Source organism: Erinaceus europaeus, chromosome 17 (genome assembly GCF_950295315.1).
Source record: "Erinaceus europaeus chromosome 17, mEriEur2.1, whole genome shotgun sequence".
Taxonomy (NCBI): Eukaryota; Metazoa; Chordata; class Mammalia; order Eulipotyphla; family Erinaceidae; genus Erinaceus; species Erinaceus europaeus.
Window position 1 is genome coordinate 41413111 of NC_080178.1, and position 23060 is coordinate 41436170.

General features: G+C 44.4%; 2 protein-coding genes across 2 annotated transcripts in view; both read right to left on the reverse strand.

Annotated features, from left to right (window-relative positions):
• CCDC83 (coiled-coil domain containing 83) overlaps positions 1 to 23060 on the reverse strand; it is a 371061-nt gene that overhangs the window by 232440 nt on the left and 115561 nt on the right. The gene's annotated exons all lie outside the window — the stretch shown is intronic.
• LOC103119432 (coiled-coil domain-containing protein 81-like) lies at positions 58 to 22225 on the reverse strand. Its single transcript, XM_060175769.1, is given in 15 exon segments — positions 58 to 199; positions 1418 to 1543; positions 2743 to 2963; positions 3169 to 3246; positions 4493 to 4601; positions 4826 to 4887; positions 5711 to 5854; positions 6346 to 6489; positions 7531 to 7588; positions 7663 to 7770; positions 9519 to 9598; positions 15074 to 15255; positions 15366 to 15519; positions 16497 to 16558; positions 22138 to 22225. Coding segments are annotated over 15 exon segments (1758 nt in total).

Below are 23060 nucleotides of genomic sequence, written 5' to 3' on the forward strand. Positions count from 1 at the left end.
AGATGGCATCCTGCTGGAGTCCCAAGACAACTGGGAGGTGAGGACCAGTCTCTGGCTTCACAGGAGCATGCGAGACCCTGGCAAGTGTTTGTTATAGGGCCAGAACTGGGTCTTGCCCTTGTTGGACGGGTCTCGCTGACACTGTCTGCAGCGTTTGTAGTCATTACACTGATCCAAAATAAATAGTTTGTCTGGGGCCCTGGAGGGGAGTAAGCACAGGTGATGGTGAGAGGCCTTCCTCAAAGCTGTGAAAAGGAAGCAAGGACAGTGACCCCCCCCCAGTACCTGCTCCCCTTGCCCCCAGCCTGCCCTTCTCCTCTCACTCACTGCCACAAATGATGGGCCCTACAAGGGAGAGGGGGAGGAAACACCTTCCACTAAAATCAAAACATCTTCTCTAGAACAGATTGTATCCCAGTGGGAAAGCTAGCATGGCAGTTGTGCAAAAGACTTGCATGTCTGAGGCTCTGAGGTCCCAGGTTCAATCGTCCGTATCATCATTAGCCAGAGTGAAGGAGTAGAGAGAGGAAGAAGAGTAGGAGGAGAGGAAGGAGGAGGAGGAGTTATCCATGGGTTAGCCAGGATAACAAGTCATTAATTGGTCATTTAGAATATTTGGGGTTGGGGAGATAGCATAGTGGTTCTGCAAGTGACTTTCATTTCCTTTTATGTTCCAGTTTAATTCCCAGCTCCACTATAAGCCTGACCTAGGGTCTGGGGGGGGGGGGGGAAGCAAGTTTGGCATATTGAGGCTTTGATAGCATCTGAAGGGATAGGCTTCATCTGATCTGGCAAGTTTTTCACCTTCTCAGTCCACACATGTTAACTTTCCCCAATGACAAATGAAAATACGACAAAAAAGATCATCAGGCTTTCCCAGGCTAGCTAGCTGGCAACCTCCATGGCCCAGGGCTAGAGGCACCTGGGTGGTGAGTAGAGATAGAGGGCTGAGGAGAGGGGACAGGCGCCCTCTGGGAGGACAGTCTGGGCCTGTTCCCTGCTGGGTGTCTCACTTTGTATAGCACCCATTACCCATGACTCCATTCCTAACTGACTGCCCATTTACCCATGATTCTTCTCTTAACAGAACACTCCATAGCCAAGGATGGAAAGTCACTCTCCCTGCTTCAAACTTGTTATTTCCAAAGAGAAATGCCTGTTCCCCACCCTCCACAAATGTTCTGTTCCCCACCCTTCACAAAAGGAAAAGAAAACTCCCTTGAGTAGAGGCAGACCAAAACACAGTTGGTAGACATTTAGCAGGCAGCACAGCTGTCCCTACACTAAACCCAGACTTCTATCCTCCATGGAGTTTCCTTGGCAATCCCCACTCATTTGCAAGAAGCTCTATAGATTCCCAGATCAGAGTGGAGGAAATGGGGAGAGGAGGCAACTTGCAACCCCAGAAGGCAATTACTTGTCAAAGGCCTTGGCATCTTCATCTCACTGATGCTTCAGCACAGCGTCTTTATCCCATTCTTTTCTCAGGCGTTGATTGATAGTGTTCCTTCGATCCTCTTCTGCACATCTTTCTGCTAAATGCCTGGAGAGAAGGCAAGAGTCTGACTCCATCCACTGCCACCACCGCCCCCCAAGTCCTCTCTCCTTTGGATTCAGTGGGAAATCTGGTTTTGCTCTCACTCTTTGGAATAAGAGGTAAAGGTGGAGGCCAGGTGGTGGTGCACCTAGCTGAAGGCACACATTACAGTGTGCAAGGACCCAGGTTCAAGCCTCAGGTCCCCAACTTCAGGAGGGAAGTGCAGCAGCTTTCTCTCTGCTTTCCTCCCAATCTCTACCCGAAATAAATAAAATATTTTCAACAAAAAAAAAAAAAAGAAAAGAGTCAATAACATGAGCAGATACAGTGAACCCTAGCTGAGGGGTCCAGGACTGCTTGCTTTCAGCCGAAACCCTCTTTCTGTCAATGAATCCCCACTCAAAAGCTGTTTGTTTCTTTTAACTCATCAAAAAACTCATCTCATGGATCTTCCCTATGATCCTGCAATTCCTCTCCTGGGGATATATCCTAAGGAACCCAACATACACATCCAAAATGTTCTGTGTACATATATGTTCATAGCAGCACAATTTGTAATAGCCAAAACCTGGAAGCAACCCAGGTGTCCAACAGATGAGTGGCTGAGCAAGTTGTGGTCTATATACACTATGGAATACTACTCAGTGATAAAAATGGTGACTTCACCATTTTCAGCCCATCTTGGATGGAGTGTGAAGAAGTCAGGTTAAATGAAATAAGTCAGAAACAGGATGAATATGGGATGATCTCACTCACAGGCAGAAGTTGAAAAACAGTATCAGAAGAGAAAACACAAGTAGAACCAGAACTGCAGTTGCTGTATTGCACCAAAGTAAAAGACCCTGGGGTGCAGTGGGGGGAGAGTCCATGTCCAAAAATGATGACAGAGCACCTAGTGGGGTTTGTATTGTTATGTGGAAAACTGAGAAATGCTATGCATGTGCAAACTATTGTATTTACTGTTGAATGTGAAACATTAATCCCCCGATATATACTCATCCCATAAGGTGGCTTGTGACATGCAACAGCCTCAGAAGTTGACTGGGGAGTTGAGATGAGAAGCAGGCTGGGGCGAGCTAGGGTCAGTCATGACTTTCCACGTGTCCACACATGTTTCTACTAAGGTCGGTGTCAAGGGGTGGGGGAGGAGAGGGAGAGAAAGGAGGAGAGGGTTATGGTGGGGAAGGAAGGGCCAGGCCCCTTACTTTTCTTGGTTTTTCTGGAGCATTTCTTTTTCTTGCTGCAGACTTTTTGTGTGGCTGAGGATAACCTGTCTTTTGTAGCCTGCAGCGGCTTCCACCTGCTGCTTCATATATTCAATATTTCTCTGCCACTTCTCGGCCTCCAGGGTCTTCTCATTCTGCCCAAAGTTGGTGAAGGTGCCCATGGGCTCATAGATGGGCAGTCTGGAAGGCCTGTGTTTCAGCTGGAACAGAGAGAGCCAGTGTGAAGGCTGCAGCATTGGGGTACACTGACAGACCCACTGTTTATAGGAAGGAGCCAGGGCACCCAAACTCACATGAGGAAACCTGGTAGGTGGGTGGGGGCCCAGTATTCTACCCTCCACACACCTACGTTCAGAGTGCTAGGAAGCAGTGTACAGTTCTCAAAATAGCAACCCGTCCACTTACCTGGTATTCCAGTGCTTTCTTATACATTTCTCTCTCCTCAAATTGATGTTTCTTCAGTTCAGCTTTTTGTTCATCAATCCTGATAATTGGAAGAGGAGGAGGTGAGGCCACGGTTTATTCTAATGGAGACCAACATCATCAAAACTCATCTAACAAGTAATAGTGGAAATAAGTTCCAAGGAAATAAAAGCTGGCACTTGTCGTATGCTTTACATTGGTTTGTTCTAGCCCTCCCCCGCCAAGAGAATTGGATCAGTCCAGTTAATTTCGCGGGCCCGCTTGGCCCTGCCCCAAGGAACCCTGAGAGAGGGTTCCTGAGTTAGAGAGTTTCAGAGTTACAGGGTAAGAGAGAGTTCCACAGTACGAGAGTTCCAGAGTTGGAGAGTTCCTGAGTTCGAGAGTAAGAGAGAGTGCTTGCGCCGCCGCCGCCGCAAAGAGACAGCAGAGTTCTGTTTGGTGATTAGTTTGTCTTAGTTTATGAATCGTTGTTGCTGAATAAAAAAATACAGCTTCCCTGCCCAGCGTTGTCTCTGCGTCTCTGTTCACCACCGCGAAGCCAACCCAGCCAGCAAGAGCCTGAAAATTTTAACAACAGGCACTTCCTTCTGGAAGCCTCCATTGCACCTGATAGAGACGGGCCTTGGAGCCTGGTGGTGTCTCATCTAGGAGAGCACACATGCTGCCATGTGCAAAGACCTGAGCTCAAGGTCCTCACCTGGAAGGAAGATGCTTCACAAGCAGTGGAACAGTGCTGCAAGTGTCTCTCCTGTTCTCTCTCTCTAGCTCTCACAGTCTATCAAAGAAAGGACTGTCAGGTCTATGGCCATACCACCCTGAACACACCTGATCTCACCTGATCTCAGAATCTAAGCAGGGTCATGCCTGGTTAGTACTTGGATGGGAGAAAGGACTGTCAGAAATAGTGAAGTGTCAGGGCACCAGGCCCCAAATAACCATAGTGGCAAATAAGGAAGGAATGGAGGGAAGGAGGGAGCAAGGGAGAAAGAGAGAGGGAAAGACTAGCTTTATGGAGGCAGGAATTACCTCCATTTGGGGGAGTCTTTCCCACAGCAGTTTCCTTCACTGCTCTCCTGACCTCCTCCCTGACTCAAATGCTCAGCCTCAGGCCAAGTGCAACGAAACACTCTCTTTCCTCAGGACTGGGAAGTGAGAGAAATGTTCATCCCAGGCTGAGCTACAGAAGAATGGCAGGTATAAGTATGGGGAAGGTTTTCCATGAAGGCCTGGCCCCTGCTTCCAGTCTGGGGCCCCACACTCCTGACCCTGGGGTCCTGGGCCCCCAACAGACTGATGATAAACCTACACTGGGAAGGGTCCCTGCATCAGACTGGCCCCTTCTTCCTCTACTAACACCACTGACCACAAAGCCAAAGGCCATGGTGCTGACTGACAACTGTGCCTGGCCACTAAGGCTGGTGGCAATGAGGGGCTGCATGGGGATCCTGGTTGGCTGGCTGAGATGTGCTGAAGCACTAGCTGTGCTGCCCAACCCTTCCCCACCAGAGTCTCCCAGCAAGTCCACCAAAACTCACTCTTGTTAGAGTTGTAGCAGTTCTAGTTGCTTCAAGACTTCCTGATTTTCTTTATTTTTCTTGGCCAGTTTACTATTGGCATCTATTTGTTTTAGAAGGTATACTCGTTTTTCTTTTCAGTGACAATAGCAGCATTTGCTGGTCGGTTCTCAAAGATGTATGGATTCTAGGATGAAAGAGGAGCAGTTCATTTCTTTGAGCTGAGCAAGAAAGCAACTGATGGGCTAGGAAAATAGCTGGCTTATACAGTGACTGCTTTGTCGTTGGTGAGACCTGGGTTTCAGCCCTGCGCTACCACACTGAAGGAGCCTCAGTGCTGTGGTTGCTTTCTCCATCTATCTAAAAGAAAAAAAAGTAATTTTTCAAAGTGCCAATGAAGCAGCTACATGTTGAACTCACCTGCTCCAAGGTGACTCTGAGCAGAACTGACCAGAGGTCACAGGTCTTTTTTTTTCTTCCCCAAAGTGTGTGTGTGTGTGTGTGTGTGTGTGTGTGTGTGTGTGTGTGTGTGTGAGCAATCAAACCCCAGGGCCACAGGTGTGCAATCACAGATTCTTCTACTAAGCTCTACCCCTGGCCCAAAGTCCTGCATGGTGAACAAAGGCAATACAGTGGACTATCTATCATGTCCAAGAGTTGTCATGTTAACTAAATAATGGTTTGAAAAGAGGACAATTTAGGCAAATAAAAAAAGAAGCCAAAGTGACTGAAAACATGAAAATGGTGGTGAAGCATGTTCACTACCATCTAAAATGAGGCTTCTTGAACCTTCTGCACTTACAGCTCACCTGAGGGTCTTACTCAGGTGGAGACCTCAGTTCTGGGGGTGTGGGGAGGGGCCCAAGATTCTATGGAATGAGCTCCCACCCAGAAAGGAAGTATCACTCTTGTAAAGCCCACTGGCATCCCTTCAATCTGCCCTCCAGAGGGTGGATTCAAACATTCCCAGACAGGGTTATATGCAACAAAGAGGCAGAAACAACTCTTACAGAAAAGTGGCATTTCTGATTCCTCTGTGATTTTATAGCATCTGCGACACCAAGGTTATAAGCAGCATTCTTCATGCATTCTTCTTTTTCTAATGTTAGTCTCAATTTTGCAAGGAAAAAGAAAATAAATAAATAAAACACACACTGGAAATGTCATTCTGTTTGTGCAGGCTACTAACCTTTCTCTCTACAAAGACTGTGTTTCAAATGAGTCCAAACTGATTGGGCTTTTCTGTGTTTGTTTTGCTCCCTGAGAAAATGTTTCCCAGTCAAGACCTTTCTTTTTCAAACCCAAGGCCTGGCAGCTCAAGCAGCCAAGCAGAATGGCACCTGAAAATGTGTGGCTGTCTATGTTCTTCCCTGCACTCATGCAACAGAGTAGAGTAAACCCTCTATTCATCCTCCAAACCCCTCCCCAATGCATTTATATAAGCTGTGAGGAGATCAGAAAGTAGCTTCAGCTCTAAAACATAATGCACCAAACATGCCTTTAATCTGTTCCTGGAAACCTGGCCATGACTAAAACTTCATTCTCACATGAAATGCCTGATTTGGCACACTGCCAGGCAGACATGCTCGGGACATCTGCAGTGGCCTTGTCTGCTGCCCCCACTGTACCACCTCTCAATCAAAGCATTGTCTTTGAATGCAGTGTCCTTGTCTTTCATTATCTGGTATTGATGTAGAAATTGCTCGTCCTGTTCTTGTTTGTTCTTCTCTATACTAGAATACAATGCACTGTTGGCCTTCCTGTGTTGCATACACAGGTAGCAAAGTTCCTACAGTGACACCAAGGGTCTATTCCTACCGTTTGCTTTCTTATCTTCACACTTCTTCCTGTGCTCCCCCAAGACTGGATTTCTCCAGGCGTGTGTTTGATAAAAGGACGTATGAACAGCCATCGGCACGATGGGTTTGATAGGCTGAGTCCTCGGGTTGCAGGAGTGGCCACAATTCCATTTGATATGCAGGGTCTATGTTCACTCAGAATCCTTGTTCTCCCAGCCCTGTTTGTGTTCAGTGGCAGCCACCCTATCATTTGCTTGTCTGGGGAGACCAGTACCTGTCCTGCTTTCTCATGACCCTTACAAGTTGTAGTCTCAGAGGTCTTAGGTTCTGTTTTGGTGTTCTTTGATGGACTGGGTGGATGTGGCACGCTATAAGAAAACAACAACAGGGAGTCAGGCGGTAGCACAGCGGGTTAAGCGCACATGACGCAAAGCACAAGGACCAGTAATAAGGATCCCGGTTTGAGTTCCTGGCTCCCCACTTGCAGGGGAGTCGCTTCACAAGCGGTGAAGCAGAACGGCTGGTGTCTATGTTTCTCTCCCCTCTCTCTGTCTTCCCCTTCTCTCTCCATTTCTCTATGCCCTATCCAACAATAACTACAACAATAAAACAACAAGGGCAACAAAAAGGAATAAATAGATATTAAAAAACAACAACACAGTTTCACATCTAGAGTAATGATCAACTTAGAGGCAAATATAGCCAATGGAAGATAGCTCAGTGGTTGTTTTCAGAGCTCTGCATTGTAGAGGTTATCGACCTATGTGTCTGATAAGCCTGGATTTCAATCCCAGCATGCTTGTTTACACTTGACTTTTGAGCATTACTGACTGCACTTTCTCAGACATGGGAGGTGCAGTGAACACACACACACACACACACACACACACACACCCTCTGCCTGTGGAATTAACATTCTAAAGCAAAGTTACTAAACAAGGTTAAGTGAGGTCTCCAGTGTATTTGACGACCATGCACACCTAGCTTCCCCCTGATAGACTGTGAGCCCTGGACATCCCTGCAGTCCTCACCATGGAGCACAAATGCAGGGACACCATGTGAAGGCATGGATGGAAACATCTAATATCCCTGAATCAAGATAAGACTCAGACTACAGTTAGTAAAGTGTGATCCCTATCCCCCACAAAAGACCAGCACGTTACCTTTTGGTTCTTGTTTTTGTAAAGACAGTCTTATTACGCTCCACTGTGATAGGCAATATTACGGGTGCAATATTTCCAGATGCTGGAATGGGTTTTTGACCTGGACGTCTAGGCAGAAAGTTGATTGCAGAATAAGAGATAGAATTAAGTTTCCTTTCAGTCTTTTCCTTTGAGGCATTAATGGTCATATAGATACAATGAAGAGAGAAAAGATACAATAGGAACATATAACACATTCTTACTCTACACCAACTGTGCTAATTGCTTAATATAATGCATAATGGGCCAGGGAGATAGCATAGTGGTTATGCAAAAGATTTTTTTTGTGTCTGATGCTCTGAAATCGCAAGTTCAATACCTGGCAGAGAGACACACACAGAGAGAGAGAGAAGGGAAGAAAATGAAAGGAAAAGATTGCATAAATAACAACTTAAGATAACAAATAAAATCTCTTTATGAAAGGAACAGTCCTCAAAACATTGGCAACTTCTAGCTATCTCTAGTAACTTAGAAAAAATAAAGTAAACCTTTGTATTTCTATGTATGTTTCAACCAAAGTCACATCAGCTACAGACATGAGAACCCTACTATTTTCTCCCATCCAAGTACTAACCAGGCCCGACCCTGCTTAGCTTCCGAGATCAGACGAGATCGGGCGTGTTCAGGGTGGTATGGCCGTAGACACCCTACTATTTTCTATTAAGCCATATAAGACTTGTAAAACTCGTACTCAGACTATATATATATGGAACATGTTACATGCAGCTCACTTGATGCATTTCCATTACCTACCTAGGCCACCCCTCTCCCCTGGTAGCCATCTGAACTTTGACTCTTTTAAGTAGTAGAGAGCCAGCAAAGAGTCTTAGTTGAGAATCTCAGGGATTAGAGTTAAGGTGAGATAGAAAATTCTAGAACAGCTGTTTCTTAGAAGAACATATTTCTTGGGAGTCGAGCGATAGCGCAGCCAGTTAAACGCAGGTGGCACAAAACACAAGGACCGGTGTAAGGATCCCAGTTCGAGCCCCTGGCTCCCCACTTGCATAGCAGGTTTGCAGGTGTGCCTGTCTTTCTCTCCTCCTCTCTGCCTTCCCCTCCTCTCTCCATTTCTCTGTCCTATCCAACAACAATGATATCAATGACAATAACTACAACAACAATAAAAAAGGGCAACAAAAGGGAAAATAAATAATAAAAAATTAAAGAAAATTCTAGAAGATCTGTTTCTTAGAAGAACACATTTCTTATAACTCTAATGGTACTGACTTTGGGCATAGGAGTTGCTCAGCAACAATGTCCTGCTGCTTAGCAGTAAAGAGATGACAGCTAAAATCTTTGGCCTACCTTGCACATCGTCTTTGTCTGGCTTCATTTTTAACATGGATTTCCTCAGTTCATTCAGGTGGTTCAATTTTTTCCAATGTTTCATTATTTCGTTTTAATTTGAATTCGATTCTAGGAATGGACCAAAATGTTTGCCTGCTCACTGGATCTGAATAAGACACTAGGAGAATTCTCAGTTCTGAGCAGCACACCAGCCAGCCTGATATACTGAAATAAAACTACTTCTCTCCCATGAGTGAGAGCCTGGACTTTGTTATGCAGAAGTTACAGACTGAAGACTCTTTTCTCTTTTAGCCTGAGTCTGACTGTGACCTGCCTCTTCTAAACTGAGGTCTCAAAAGGTACTCATACTGGGGGGGGGATGACTTTGGGTTTTGGTTTCAGTTTGAATGTGTCTTTTCTAGTTCTGTCACCAGATCCAAAACAGGGCTGTCAGAGTGGTATGTGGTTGGCAGAGAGTTTGGGAGGCCAGGGTTGATAGGTCCATGGAACCTATGAGGCAAGGCACTCACCTGGGGAAGGAAAGAACACAATTTGGACTTCTCTTCAAAGTTTCGATGTTTGCTATAGTTGAATCGACATTTTGAGGTTTCTGGAGAATAGGGAGAGAGGAGATTTATACCTGGTCTATAGTCCAGGACCCAAACAACTCACAGGCTCCCTGGAAGCAATGCTAATGGAAGGCTGGCTTGTTGGGTGCTCAGTGACTAAAGCCTCAAGCTTACCACCCATTTAATAATGATCTCCCTACTCGTCTCCCAGATGCAGCTTTCTAGTCCTTTTTCCAACTATGACACCATTTCCCCAGACAATAAACTGTGTCCACCTGCATATTAGCTGCTAGGCTCAGGCAAAAATGGACCTCTTGCAATAAACCTAAAATAGACCTCCTTTTTCCAAAACAGAGACCCCAAATCTTCATCTGCAATATCCTTGCCTTTAGGTTCATGATTAGTCAACAATATGTTCAGCTTTCTATATTAACTCTTTTTCAGTCACCAGGTTCCAGATGATACCATGACGCCAATCTGACCTCCCTGAGCAGACGACTCTACCTGGAGCCACATCTATCTCAGATCTCTGCCCCACTAGGGAAAGAGAGAGACAGGCTGGGAATATGGATTGACCATCCAATGACCATGTTCAGCGAGGAAGCAATTACAGAAGCCAGACCTTCCACCTTCTGCACCCCATAATGATCCTGAGTGTTGGTATGCTTCTAAATTCTGCTTCTAAGACCCCTTCTGTTTCATTGGTTTAATCCCCCCTGCTTAACACTGTATTCTATTTACATAACACTGTTAACTAAGCACCACCCTGCCTCCAGGGCTTTGGTTTAATCCTGTTTTGCACACTTCTCCCCACCCCCTATCTTACGTACATCCTCTTCGGACCTGACACTTCCGCCTCAGGATATATAAGGACAGGATTGTGATTAGAGATAGCTTAGACTGCGCTGTGTTCCACATGAATAAAGACTGAACTGCATACCACTCAGCCTTGAGTCCCTGGTCGTCTCTCTCTCCTGCCCGTGAAGCTAGCCCTGCACCTGAGTCCATACTCTCAGAGGGATAAAGAATAGGGAAGTTCCTAACCTATTTCCTATTATATATACTCCCAAGATATCCTTCTCAAAGCAAGGAGACTGACTGCAAAAGCTCAATAAGGGCAAGAGACTGGCATACTTTAACAATAACTCTTTAGTCACTATCAGGCCACCCCATCAGCTGGGGCCCTAGTCAGGGAGTCCTAAGACTCCCAAACAGACATGATGGGCCTTGACCTCAAATAAATCACTCTCTCCATTGTTACCGGTCATCTGTATCAGGAAGAACAAAACAGACCCCTTTGTGGACCCCCATAGGATCTTGACCTCAACTTGGATCAACAATGATAGAGAATGTTCCATCCTCTGAAAGGAGGCCGGACAGCATACTCTATGCTACACCTGAGGAAGATGGGTCCTAATTTTGGGGCAACTTGGAATGTTCTTACTGATGACCATAGAATGTGAGGTTGGATCTACAGGGATACAGATGTCAAATAGGCTTCTAAGCTGAATATGGGCCACAGATCAGATCAAATCGATGAGGTTTACAGTCAACAATATTTATATACCTTTTGCATATTTGGAAGCTACTCTCTTCCCTAATCCAGCTTTCTGGTCCTTTTTCCAGCCATGACATCATCTCCCCAGACAGTAACTAGGATCCATCTGCATATCAGATTTCAGGCTCAGGGGAAAAAAAAAACAACTAGTATACCCACAGGCCCTTTGGACTTTCCTGCACGCTTCTCTCAATTCATATCAAATAATATTGCATCAGCCGATCGCAACCTAATCAACCTAATCAACACGAGTACCGCCCCAGCATGCTTCACTTCAGACTGTGTCCAGAGACTTCAGGTGTGGAACGACAACCCTTCAGCTTCATCACTCAGGTGAGACCTTTCCTTTCATAGTATTCTCTAATTCCATTCCAGGTGGTCCACTCCCCAATAAAGTCCCCAAACCTAGATATAGTCCAGGTCCCCTGAGATAGAGCATAGGTTCACATGTGCCCATAAACTAGGGAAGAATATATACCTGAAAGCAGAAGTACACAAGAGCATGCAGGAATACCCCCCAACACCTCCTCTCCACTATTCCAGCCTTTAGGTCCATGATCGTTCAACAATTTGTTTGGCTTTGTATGTTAACTCTCTTTTCAGCCACCAGGTTCCAGATGCCAGCATGATGCCGACCAGACTTCCTGGAGTGATGACCCCACCAATGTGTCCTGAAGCCCCGCTTCCCCAGAGACCCATCCTACTAGAGAAAGAGAGAGGCAGACTGGGAGTATGGATCAACCAGTCAATGCCCATGTTGAGCGGGGAAGCAATTACAGAAGCCAGACCTTCCACCTTCTGCATCCCACAATGACCCTGGCTCCATACTCCCAGAGGGATAGAGAATAGGAAAGCTATCAGAGGAGGAGATGGGATATGGAGATCAGGTGGTGGGAATTGTGTGGAGTTATACCCCTACTATCCTACAGTTCTGTTAATGTCTCCTTTTGTAAATAAAAAAAAAATAAATAAAGCTAAAAAAATGAATACAACTAAAATATCCCCATTAGCTATCCGCAGAATGGAGACCACCCCCAACTCTTCATCTGTACCACTCTAGCCTTTAGGTTCATAGTCAGTCAACAACATGTTTGGCTTTATATGTTAACTCTTTTTCAGCCACCAGAATGCAGATGCTAGCATGATGCCAACCAGACTTCCCTGGACAGACAACCCACCAATGTGTCCTGGAGCTCTGATCTCTCAGAACCCTACAGCCAAAATCATACTCAATGGTGAAAAACTGTAAGCATTTCCACGCATATCAGGTACTAGACAGAGCTGCCTACTATCACCATTACTATTCAACATAGTGTTGGAAGTTCTTGCCCTAGCATTCAGGCAGGAGCAAGGAGTTAAAGGCATACAGATTGGAAGAGAAGAAGTCAAACTCTCCCTATTTGCAGATGATATGACAGTATACATAGACAAACCAAGGAAATCCAGCAAGAAGCTTTAGGAAATCATCAAGCAATACAGTAAGTTGTCAGGCTGCAAAATTAACATTCAAAATCAGTGACATTCCTCTATGCAAACACTATGTTAGAAAAAGAAAAACTGAGAAATCAATTCCTTTTACTACAGCAACAACAACAACAACAAAACAATAAAATATCTAGGAATAAATCTAACCAAAGAAGTGAAAGGCTTGTATACTAAAAATTATAAGTCACTAATCAAGGAAATTGAAAAAGACACAAAGAAGTAGAAAGATATTCCATGTTCATGGGTTGGAAGAATTATCATCATTAAAATGAATATACTACCCAAGACCGTATACAAATTTAATGCTATTCCCATCAAGAATCCAAACACATTTTGTAGAAGAATAGAACAAATTCTACAAATGTTTATCTGGAACCAGAAAAGACCTAGAATTGTCAAAAATAATCTTTAGAAGATAGAACAGAACTGGAGGGATCACACTCCCTGATCTCAAGTTGTTTTATGGGGTCATTGTAATCAAATCTGCTTGGTAATGGAACATGAATAGACACACTACCCAGTGGAATAGAAGTGAGAACCCAGAAGCAAGCCCCCACACACTGGACATCTAATCTTTGACAAAGGTGTCCAGACTATTAATTAAAAGGCGAAAGTAGAGTCTCTTCAACAAATGGTGTTGGGAAAATGGGTTGAAACATGCAGAGGAATGAATGTGAACCACCAAAAACAAAAGTAAATTCTAAATGGATCAGGGGCTTGGATGTTAGACCAGAAACTATCAGATACTTAGAGGAAAATATTGGCAGAACTCTTTTCCTCATAAATATTAAAGACATCTTCAGTGAAATGAATCCAGTTACAAAGCAGACTAAGGCAAGTATACACCTATCGGACTTCATCAAATTCAAAAGCTTCTGCACAGCAAAAGAAACCACTACCCAAACCAAGAGACCCCTCACAGAATGGGAGATCGTCACATGCCATGCATCAAACAAGAGGCTAATAACCAAAATATATAAACAGCTTACCAGCCTCAACCACAAGAAAACAAATGACGCCATCCAAAAATAGGGAGAGGACATGGACAGAATATTCACCACAGAAGAGATCTAAAAGGTCGAGAAACACATGAAAAAATGCTCCAAGTCTTTGACTGTCAGAAAAATGCAAATAAAGACAACCATTAGATACCACTTCACCCCTATGACAATGTCATACATCAGAAAAGGTAGCAGCAACAAATGCTACAGAGGTTGTGGGGTCAAAGGAACCCTCCTGCACTGCTGGTGGGAATGTAAATTGGTCCAACTTCTGTGGAGAACAATCTGGAGAACTCTCAGAAGGCTAGAAATGGACCTACCCTATGATCCTGCAATTCCTCTCCTGGGGATATATCCTAAGGAACCCAACATGCCCATCCAAAAAGATTTGTGTATAGCTATGTTCTTAGCAGCACAATTTGTAATAGTCAAAACCTGGAAGCAACCCAGGAGTCCAACAACAGATGACTGGCTGAGCAAGTTGTGGTCTATATACAATGGAATACTACTCAACTATTAAAAATGGTGATTTCACCGTTTTAAGCCCATCTTGGATGGAGCTTGAAGAAATCATGTTAAGTGAAGTAAGTCAGAAATAGAAGAATGAATATGGATGATCCCACTCTCAGGCAGAAGCTTAAAAACAAGATCAGAAAACACAAGTAGAAACTGAACTGAAGTTGGTGTATTGCACCAATGTAAAACATTCCGTGGTGCAGTGGTGGCTGAGTACAGGTCCAAAAAGGATGAGAGAACCTAGTGGGGATTGTATTATTATGTGGAAAACTGAGAAATGTTATGCATGTACAAACTATTGTATTTACTGTTGAATGTAAAACATTAATTCCCCAATAAAAAATAATAAAAAAGAAATTATGTGGGTGAGATACTTTTATCTATTTGTTTATTTATTTATTCTCTTTTTATTGCCCTTGTTTTATTGTTGTAGTTATTGTCATTACTGAAGTCTTTGTTGTTGGGTACGACAGAGAGAAATGGAGAGAGGAGGGGAAGACAGAGAGGGGGAGAGAATGATAGACACCTGCAGACCTGCTTCACCACTTGTGAATCAACTTCCCTGCAGGTGGGGAACCAGGGGATCGAACTGGGATCCTCATGCCAGTCCTTGTGCTTTGGACCAACTGTGCTTAACCCACTGTACAACTTCCCAACTCCCAGTAAGATACTTTTAAACCATATTTTTCTCCTGGCCTTGGCTCAGACCTTCAGATTGTTTTGTCCTTCTGACCATTTTATCTGAGTAAGACACTTAGAATCAAGCATTTCTTTGCCCACGGGGCACATGTCATTTAAGACAGGCCAACAACTGAAGGATGACACCTCTATAGACAATTCAGAACTGTAAGAAAGAGAAACAATTAGAAGGTCAATACTACTTTTGCAATAACTTTCTCCAGATTGCCACTTGTATCCACTGCTGATAAAAAGTCCTGAAAAAATTTCATTTTTACTTTGTCATTTTCAATTGTAAGGATACCGAGTCCTTGGAAAGTAAATTCAACTTTCTTTCGTGTGAAGATTGATCGTGATAAGAGCTGCAGAGTTTCTTTAATGCATCCTTCGACTGTGTCCCTGCTATAATGCCCCACTATGGCAACCATGATAAAATTCAGTGGTACAACGGGGATATCCCCTGGAAGAGAAAAGGACAGTTGTGTGGGGGAAAGACAGTGAGCAGATGGCAGATACTCAGAAGTAACTGTCTCTTTTAATGGGAAAGGTTTAGCCAGTAGAGCTACTTACCAGGTGTGTGGATCTTAGTTTGTCGTAGTCCATGTAGCTGCAATAGCTTCTCTGACATGATAAAGATTGGTATCTGGATAGAGCTAAACCTGTTCCCAGCATATAGTTTTTGCCTCATAAAAGTAAATGTCCCAAAAGCAGGTATGTAGACCCCCTAGAAACGAAGCAAAAAGAAGGTGGGAAGAAAAGAACCACATGCTGACTTCTCTGAAGGGATGATAAGAATCCTGAGAGAATTTTAGACTCAAAGTTTTCAAATGATTTTTTGCATAAAATATAACCAATTCGAAGGCTATGATATATTTTTTCATTTTTTCAAAAAATTTCTTTATTGGGGATTTAATGTTTTATATTCAACAGTAACATAATAGTTTGTACATGCATAACATTTCCCAGTTTTCCATATAATAATACAACCCCCATTAAGTCCTCTGTTATCCTTCTTGGATCTGTATTCTCCCCACTCACCCACCCTAGAGTCTTTTACTTTGGTGCAATATGCCAATTCCAGTTCAGGTTCTACTTGTGTTTTCCTTTCTGATCTTGATTTTTGACTTCTGCCTAAGAGTGAGATCAACCCATCAATATTCATCCTTCTGTTTCTGACTTATTTCACTTAACATGAATTTTTCAAGGTCCATCCAAGATCGGCTGAAAACGGTGAAGTCACCATTTTTTATAGCTGAGTAGTATTTTATCATATACATATATACATATATATATATATATATATATATATATATATATATATATATATACCACAACTTGCTCAGCCAGTCATCTGTTGTTGGGACACCTGGGTTGCTTCCTTGAGCTGCCAAGAACATATGTGTACACAGATCCTTTTGGATGGGTGTGTTGGGTTCCTTAGGATATATCCCCAGGAGAGGAATTGCAGGATCATAGAGTAGGTACATTTCTAGCTCTAAGGCTATAATATTAAGAGAAACTATAGGGATGCCATAGTTGCATATATATATATAGAGAGAGAGAGACAGAGACAGAAAGAGGTGAGAGAGCATGATACCAGAGCACCACTCCAGCACAGTCAGTGCCAGGCTTCACACTCAAGACCTCAGGCATGTGTGCAGGGTCTGTGCTCTACTGCCAAGTCACCTTCCTAAGTCCTACCTTTTGCAGCCTCAGCTGTCCTAGAATAAAGTTGGAAACATGGCTTCATATCATAGAGACTTCTGAAATGCAAAGAAAACAAAAACACAATTTAATTTATGTAAGTACCCCTGTCACTATCCAAATGCAAATGCAAAAGACTCCCTCAAATAGCAAGTCATTCTCAGCTAGGAACAGACAGAAATAAGGTCCTTCCTGAAAGTCAGTTTCCCTGATTTACCCCCCCCCCCCCCCGCTAAGCTCTGTAAATATGTAAGAAATAGGACATTCATGATGTGTGCTTGAAGAAAATCTTTCTGGAATAAAGCAAATTGCTCAATTCATTGGAATATTTCCCCCACCCCCAAACCACTACCCGAGGCAGAGATACTAAAGTCTTTTACTTCCAATATGGGGAGGTTATACACAGTTCTTTCTGATGTGCTAGGAAGGAAGTACAGTTCAAAGAGAATTAGCAATTGCTCTTACAGACATTGGAGACAAACTGGGTGGTGGAAACCTACCCCAAAACATAAGCTATAGTAAGCCAAGTACTAAAGGTAAGTCAAAGACTAAGATTTTGCCCTATCCTCTAAACCATGGTCTAAATCATGGCTAATCAATGTACTAAAACTGATCAGGGGAGGTGAGGGCGATCTGGCTGTGACATCTGTCACCCCACTGATTGTTAGGTTGATTTGGCTGATCTGGCTGGCTAGGCATGTGTCCCCTTCCTCCCTCACTGCTCCATGTGTGACTCTCCCAAAACCGTGCGCTTCGTCGAGGAGGATGGCCTTGCCTAAGTAGAGGTGACCGGTCTTTGATTGAGGGTATATGAGTAGCTGTGCTCCCCTGCTAGAACCTCCAAACAAGCTCTGAATCTGATCAGGTATTTCCTCTATCCTGTCATATTTTCATAACCAAAAGAATTCTCCTCCTGGAAGCTAAGCATAAAGAAGATCCTCCAACCTAGTCCAGCTTCTACCCCCCAAGTTAAAATTTTCATCATGATCAAATATACACAGGAATAAAATAGAATCTCACTATCTGGATATAGGGGAGCCCTTTCCAAGTTAGTGCATCAAAACTAACTGTCTTTCACATAGATTTGTGGCAGGCAGCTCAGATTTCAGGAAACACATCTATTCAAAAAGGAAATGACCTAGTTGGGACCCAGAGAAACAATATTGCAACCAAATGCTTGTGAGAGCTAAATTGGAAATGTAAGAGTCATGTTTCTTCATCTGGTTACTATACAAATCCACTGTGTGGTTTTGCTTTTAAGAATCTAATAGATGTTCTAATAAGAACAGCATTAAATTCCTTTGACCTGATATTTCCTACTTCTCATTGAAGACAGAGAACACATGCACAGTATTCACTCTAAGAAGTTTTTCTTTTTCTTTCTTTTTTTCCTCCAGGGCTATTGGAGCTTAGTGCCTGCACTATGAACTATGAACCCATTGCTCCTGGACACCTTTTTTTCTTTTATTTTTCTTTCTTCTTCTTTTTTTTTTTTGGATAGGACAGAGAGAAATTGAGAGGAGAAAATAGTGCAGGGAAGAGAAAGATAGGCAACTGCAGACCTGCTTCACCACTTGTGAATCGACCACCGGCTTGTGGGGAACCGGGGGTTTGAAACGGGATCATTGTGCAGCTCCTTGCAGTTTGCACTATGTGCACTTAAGCCGATGGGCTACCACCTGGTGCCCTCTAGAATAGTTTCAGTCCTCTGCAGTTCAGTTGGACTAGACTTGGAAACCTTACAGACTCTTGATTTCGAACTGCTTTTTCTGATGCCCCAATATATAGTGTGTCAGGGAATTGGAATATATTTTACATGTGTTTAAATTATGACTTTTATATTTAAAAATAATTTTCTGCCCTTCAACCAGTGAGGCTTTTTCAGGAGTCACTGACACTGTTACCTTGCTGACAACCTCACCGGACATACACCCACTGTGCCCTGGTGATGAGGGCTTGTGGCATCAAAGGCTGGCTTTGTGGCACCATTGTCTCTTGGGCTTCTTGTATCTCTGTGCCATTTCTTCTCAGTTCCCTCAGCAGGTTCACTTGCTCAGTTTTGACATCAGTGTTGGAGCTTGTTGAGGCCTAGCCCCACATTCTCTTTTTTCCCTCCATGCCCTCTGCTTACATCATGCCCAGGGCCTTGCCAATCATCACTATGCAGATCACTGCCAAAGGCAAATTCAGAAGCCTAGGTTCCCTCCTCTCAACCCCCTACCACCAACATACACACAATCACCTTTTTGATCCTGTGCATGTGACTTCCCACCTGAATATCCCACAATCGATATGCTTGGACTGGAGAAATAGCACAATGGTTATACAGAAAGACTCAAGCCTGAAGCTCTGAGGTCCCAGAGTCAATTCCCAGCACAACCATAAGCCTACAAAGATCAGTGCTCTGGGAAAAACCACACATAACTCACTCAAAGCCATAATCGGGCTTCCTTTTAATCTTGTCTTTGAGTCAGGCTTTTTGCTCTCGACAAATAGCATCAACACTTGATTCACTTGCATAGACCCAAACTCAAAAGCTGCTTGGAAAGTTCCTTTCTGCTATATCCTGTCATTTACTCCATCACTGCAACCAATAGATTTTGATTTCCCACTGGCCTTTAAGTCTGCCCACTCTTTACACTTCATTCTACCAATTCAGGCCAAGTCACCATTCATTCTCTCTTAGATAACTCTTGAAACAATTACTCCACGTTAGGTCATCCATTGTTGTCTGAGTGGCCCACATGCTTATCTAGTGCGTGGCCTTTTCATTTTCCTGATTAAAGTTTAAAACACGGGGAGGGGTAGAGAGGGGGGAACCCTATGAGGAAAAGAATTAGTAGAGAGAAAGAGACAGAACCAAAGAATCATTCTGGCACATACGATGCCATGGAATTATTCTCAAGACCTCATGCTTGAAAATCCAACCACTTGGGTCAGTAAAATGCTCTCTTGAACAATGAACTACTTTACCATGTGTGCTATCCAGGTTCAAGCCCAGCCTCCAATTCCTTAAATGAAATTTTATTCTTGTGAGCTTTTGCACTCTCTCTGCAAAAATATAACAAACCCATGAAACAGAGTCCAACATCTTATCCACTGTGCCACCACCTGAGCTGTCACTTAAATGACTCATAAAGGCACTCCCGACCTCCACTTAATTCTCCAAACTGCCACCTGAGCCAGTGTTTCCCAGCACAGATCTTGGGGGTTCACGCCTCTTCTACCCCCTCATTAGGATTATCCTCAACGCCAACCTATGTGATGTGACTGACAGTGCCCCAAATAACCTGACTTTTCCCTCTCATTAAGCAGACACTTTGGCTGGGTGTGATGCACCCAGTTAAGTGCACATAGTTTTTTGTACAAGGACCTGCGCAAGGATCTGAGTTTGAGTCCTGGCTCCCCACCTGCAGTGGGGATGTTTCACAAACACTGAAGCAGGACTGTAGGTATCTATCTTTCTCTCTCCCAACTCTTTAAATTCTGCTGTCCTATTAAAAAAGAAAAGGAAAATATGGCTGCCAGGAGTGCTGACTTTGATTTGTATAGCACAACACCCCAACAATAACCTTGGTGGAAAAAAAAAATCACATACTTTCATGCCCAGTCAGACAGCAGACATAGTGTTGTCTTTCACCTCCTTCCACACACTGTCCACCCACCCTCAGTCAAGTCTGTCCTCCATGTTCCCTCTACCAAGGAAAATCCTCCCCTCCTGCTCCACTGATCCTGATTCTCACTTCACATCTCCCCCTTCTTTAGTCAGCCTTGAAACATACCCCACCCTCGCCCTCTGTAAAAGTCTTCCTTGTAGTTCAGGTCCTGGAATATGATGGCAGAGGACCTAGTGGGGGTTGTATTGTTATGTGGAAAACTTGAGAAATGTTATTCATCTACAAACTATTGTATTTACTGTTAACTGGAAAACATTAATCCCCCAATAAGGAAATTTTTTTTTAAAAAGTATTCCTTGTAACCATACAAATTACTATGCACACTGGGATGCATTGGATCGACCTTCTCGTGGTGCATCCCGTGAGTACCCATTCATTGGGGAATCTGACGATCCTTCCTAGCCGACTGAATCCACATGGATCCCAGTCACTTTCAAAGCCAGCAACAAGCAGCTCCTGACAGCTTTCAACCTGACGCTGTTGACTGGCTACGGAAGAAGGGCAAACGCTAGAAGAAGAACTATGCACACTCACTGTACTTGTGTGTTTTTATCTGTGCTTACTGGGTTTTGTTTATCTTCCCCCACTAGGTTATAAATTCAAAAAATGTTTGACTTTGATCAGTTCCCCAGTACCCAGCACACAGCCATACACTTGGTGGTGCTGGGCAATGTCCACCTTTATGACCTGGGACCTGGCATCCAGGCTGACTTTGTCACATACTGCTCTCCCCGGAAATGTCCACCTTTATGACCTGGTGACTGGCAGTCAGGGTGGCCTTTGTGACATACTCATCTCCCAGGCAACCTGACCTCTAGCCAAATGGCTTGATGGAAGGAATACTACCAAAAATTAGAAAGAAATCAAGAAAAAAACTGAGAAATTTGCCCAGGCATAGATTTCTTAAGACGCATAACATCGGGAGTTGGGCGGTAGCGCAGTGGGTTGAAGGGGTGAAGCAGGCCTGCTGCAGGTGTCAACTTTCTCCTCTCCATTTCTCTCTGTCCTATCCAACAACTATGACAATAATAGCAATAGCAATAATAATAAAACAAGGGCAACAAAAGGAAATAAGTAAAGAAATAAATATTTTAAAAATATTTTTAAAAAAGAAGACCCATAAAATCATTACCTGAGATGTTTTATTTCAGAATTTGTTTGGGGGGGGGGAAATCAACCGATGTTTAGTAAGAAATGTTTTAACTATAATTTAATGGAAAAGTGAAAATTGGGAAAGTAATTAAATGTCCCACAAGGGAAGACGACTGGTAGTGAATCAGAACACCATAGCTCTCCTGTTCCTGACAGCAGAATAAAGTTCTTATAAAAATATGGAATTCGAATAGATGCCAAGGAAGAGAAAGAAGAGATGCCTCTTCCTGGTTTATCTCAAATCATTTAGTGAGAGTCTGGGCAAGAGACCAGTGACTTAATGGTATTGGTGGTGCCATTCCTGAGGCACCTGTTTTGTTAAGAGCTCAGCGCCCCCTTGGGGTTCACTTTCAAACAAGCCTAGAAAGTCTTCTAGGAGATGCTGCTCTGTTCCTCTCTCAAACATTAAGCAGCTCTTTTTAAGTTCACCCCCGCCTTACTTTCTAACAGAGGGGGAGAGAGAATGTGCAAGAGAGAAACTGAAGAGATATCTGCAGCACTGTTCCACTGCTCCTAAAGATCTCCACCCTCTGAAGGTGGGAACTGGGGCCTTGATCCTGGGCCTCCTCACCCCAGTTTAACACAACCCCAGGAATCAGGGATGCCACTGGCTGTCTAGTCCTGGCCAGGAAGCCTGGAGGTGGCTGTGTTGAGTGGCATTTATTGGACACAGATTTGGTGCCAGTATACAGATCATATCAGAGTTTGGGGCACCCCAGGCTCTCAGGGTGTGGGTTCCCCCTACCCGCCCCTCAGCCCCACCAGCCTGCCCAGGGAGAGGGGCACAGAGGGGTGGGTGGTGTCCTTACCATCCCGGCTCAGCCGAGCTAGGGTGTGCAATTTGTTCTTATTCATGTGCTGTCGCCAGAGGGTCAACTCTTCTGCCGTAGCATCCATGGCGGTGGAAGGGCCGAGGCCCCTCCTGTCCGCAGGGTGCATGGTGTCCACCCTCCCGAAGGAGGTGGGCGGTGGGTTCGCCCACCAAGGCAGGCACCAGGGTTGTCTGACTTCCGACTTTGCCTTGAAATTACACTGAGTGATCGAATTGAATTTTTTTTTCTTTTTAATATAGGCGCAAAGGCTCTTCCTCACCTCCCCTCCACGCCCCCTGGGCTCAGTTTTAGGGCAAGAGTCCCAGAAGGGCAGTGCCACAGCGGAGCCAGGTTCCTATCCTCCCGCACTCCCGGGATTCAGAGAGAAGATGCAGGGCAACCTGGCAACCTGGTGACGGGGCCGTGGCCAGGCAAACAAACAACAAAGGCTCAGAGGTCATCACCTGGGCCACCAGCCCCCACCCCATTGTCAGAATGCTGTGGCCTGTTGTTGTGGCGGTCTGGCGTTGGGCTGCACCGCAGAGAAGAGAGCGGACGTCCAGAGCAAAGGGGTACACAAATCTTTATTATAGGATGGGGGGGAGGTTTGGTTCAGACCACGTGGAGCCAGCCAGCAATGGCCAACCACGGGGGGGGAGAGCAGGGAGCGAGACCTCAGAGAGGGAGAGCCGAGAGCCCAGAGAGAGAGAGGGGAGGGGTGAGGGGGCTTTTTATTGGGCGACAACCAGGGGTGACGTGTAGGGCCAGGATTGGTTGAAAGGGGGCACTCTAGGATTTAGCGGGGCATAGAAAAACCTGGGGGCGGAGACTGCATCAGAATAAGTCCTCAGCAACATCTCCTCCTATCCCTTTGTATCTAAATGGACACAGTAAAGAAAAATGAAATGGAGCAGGCTTAA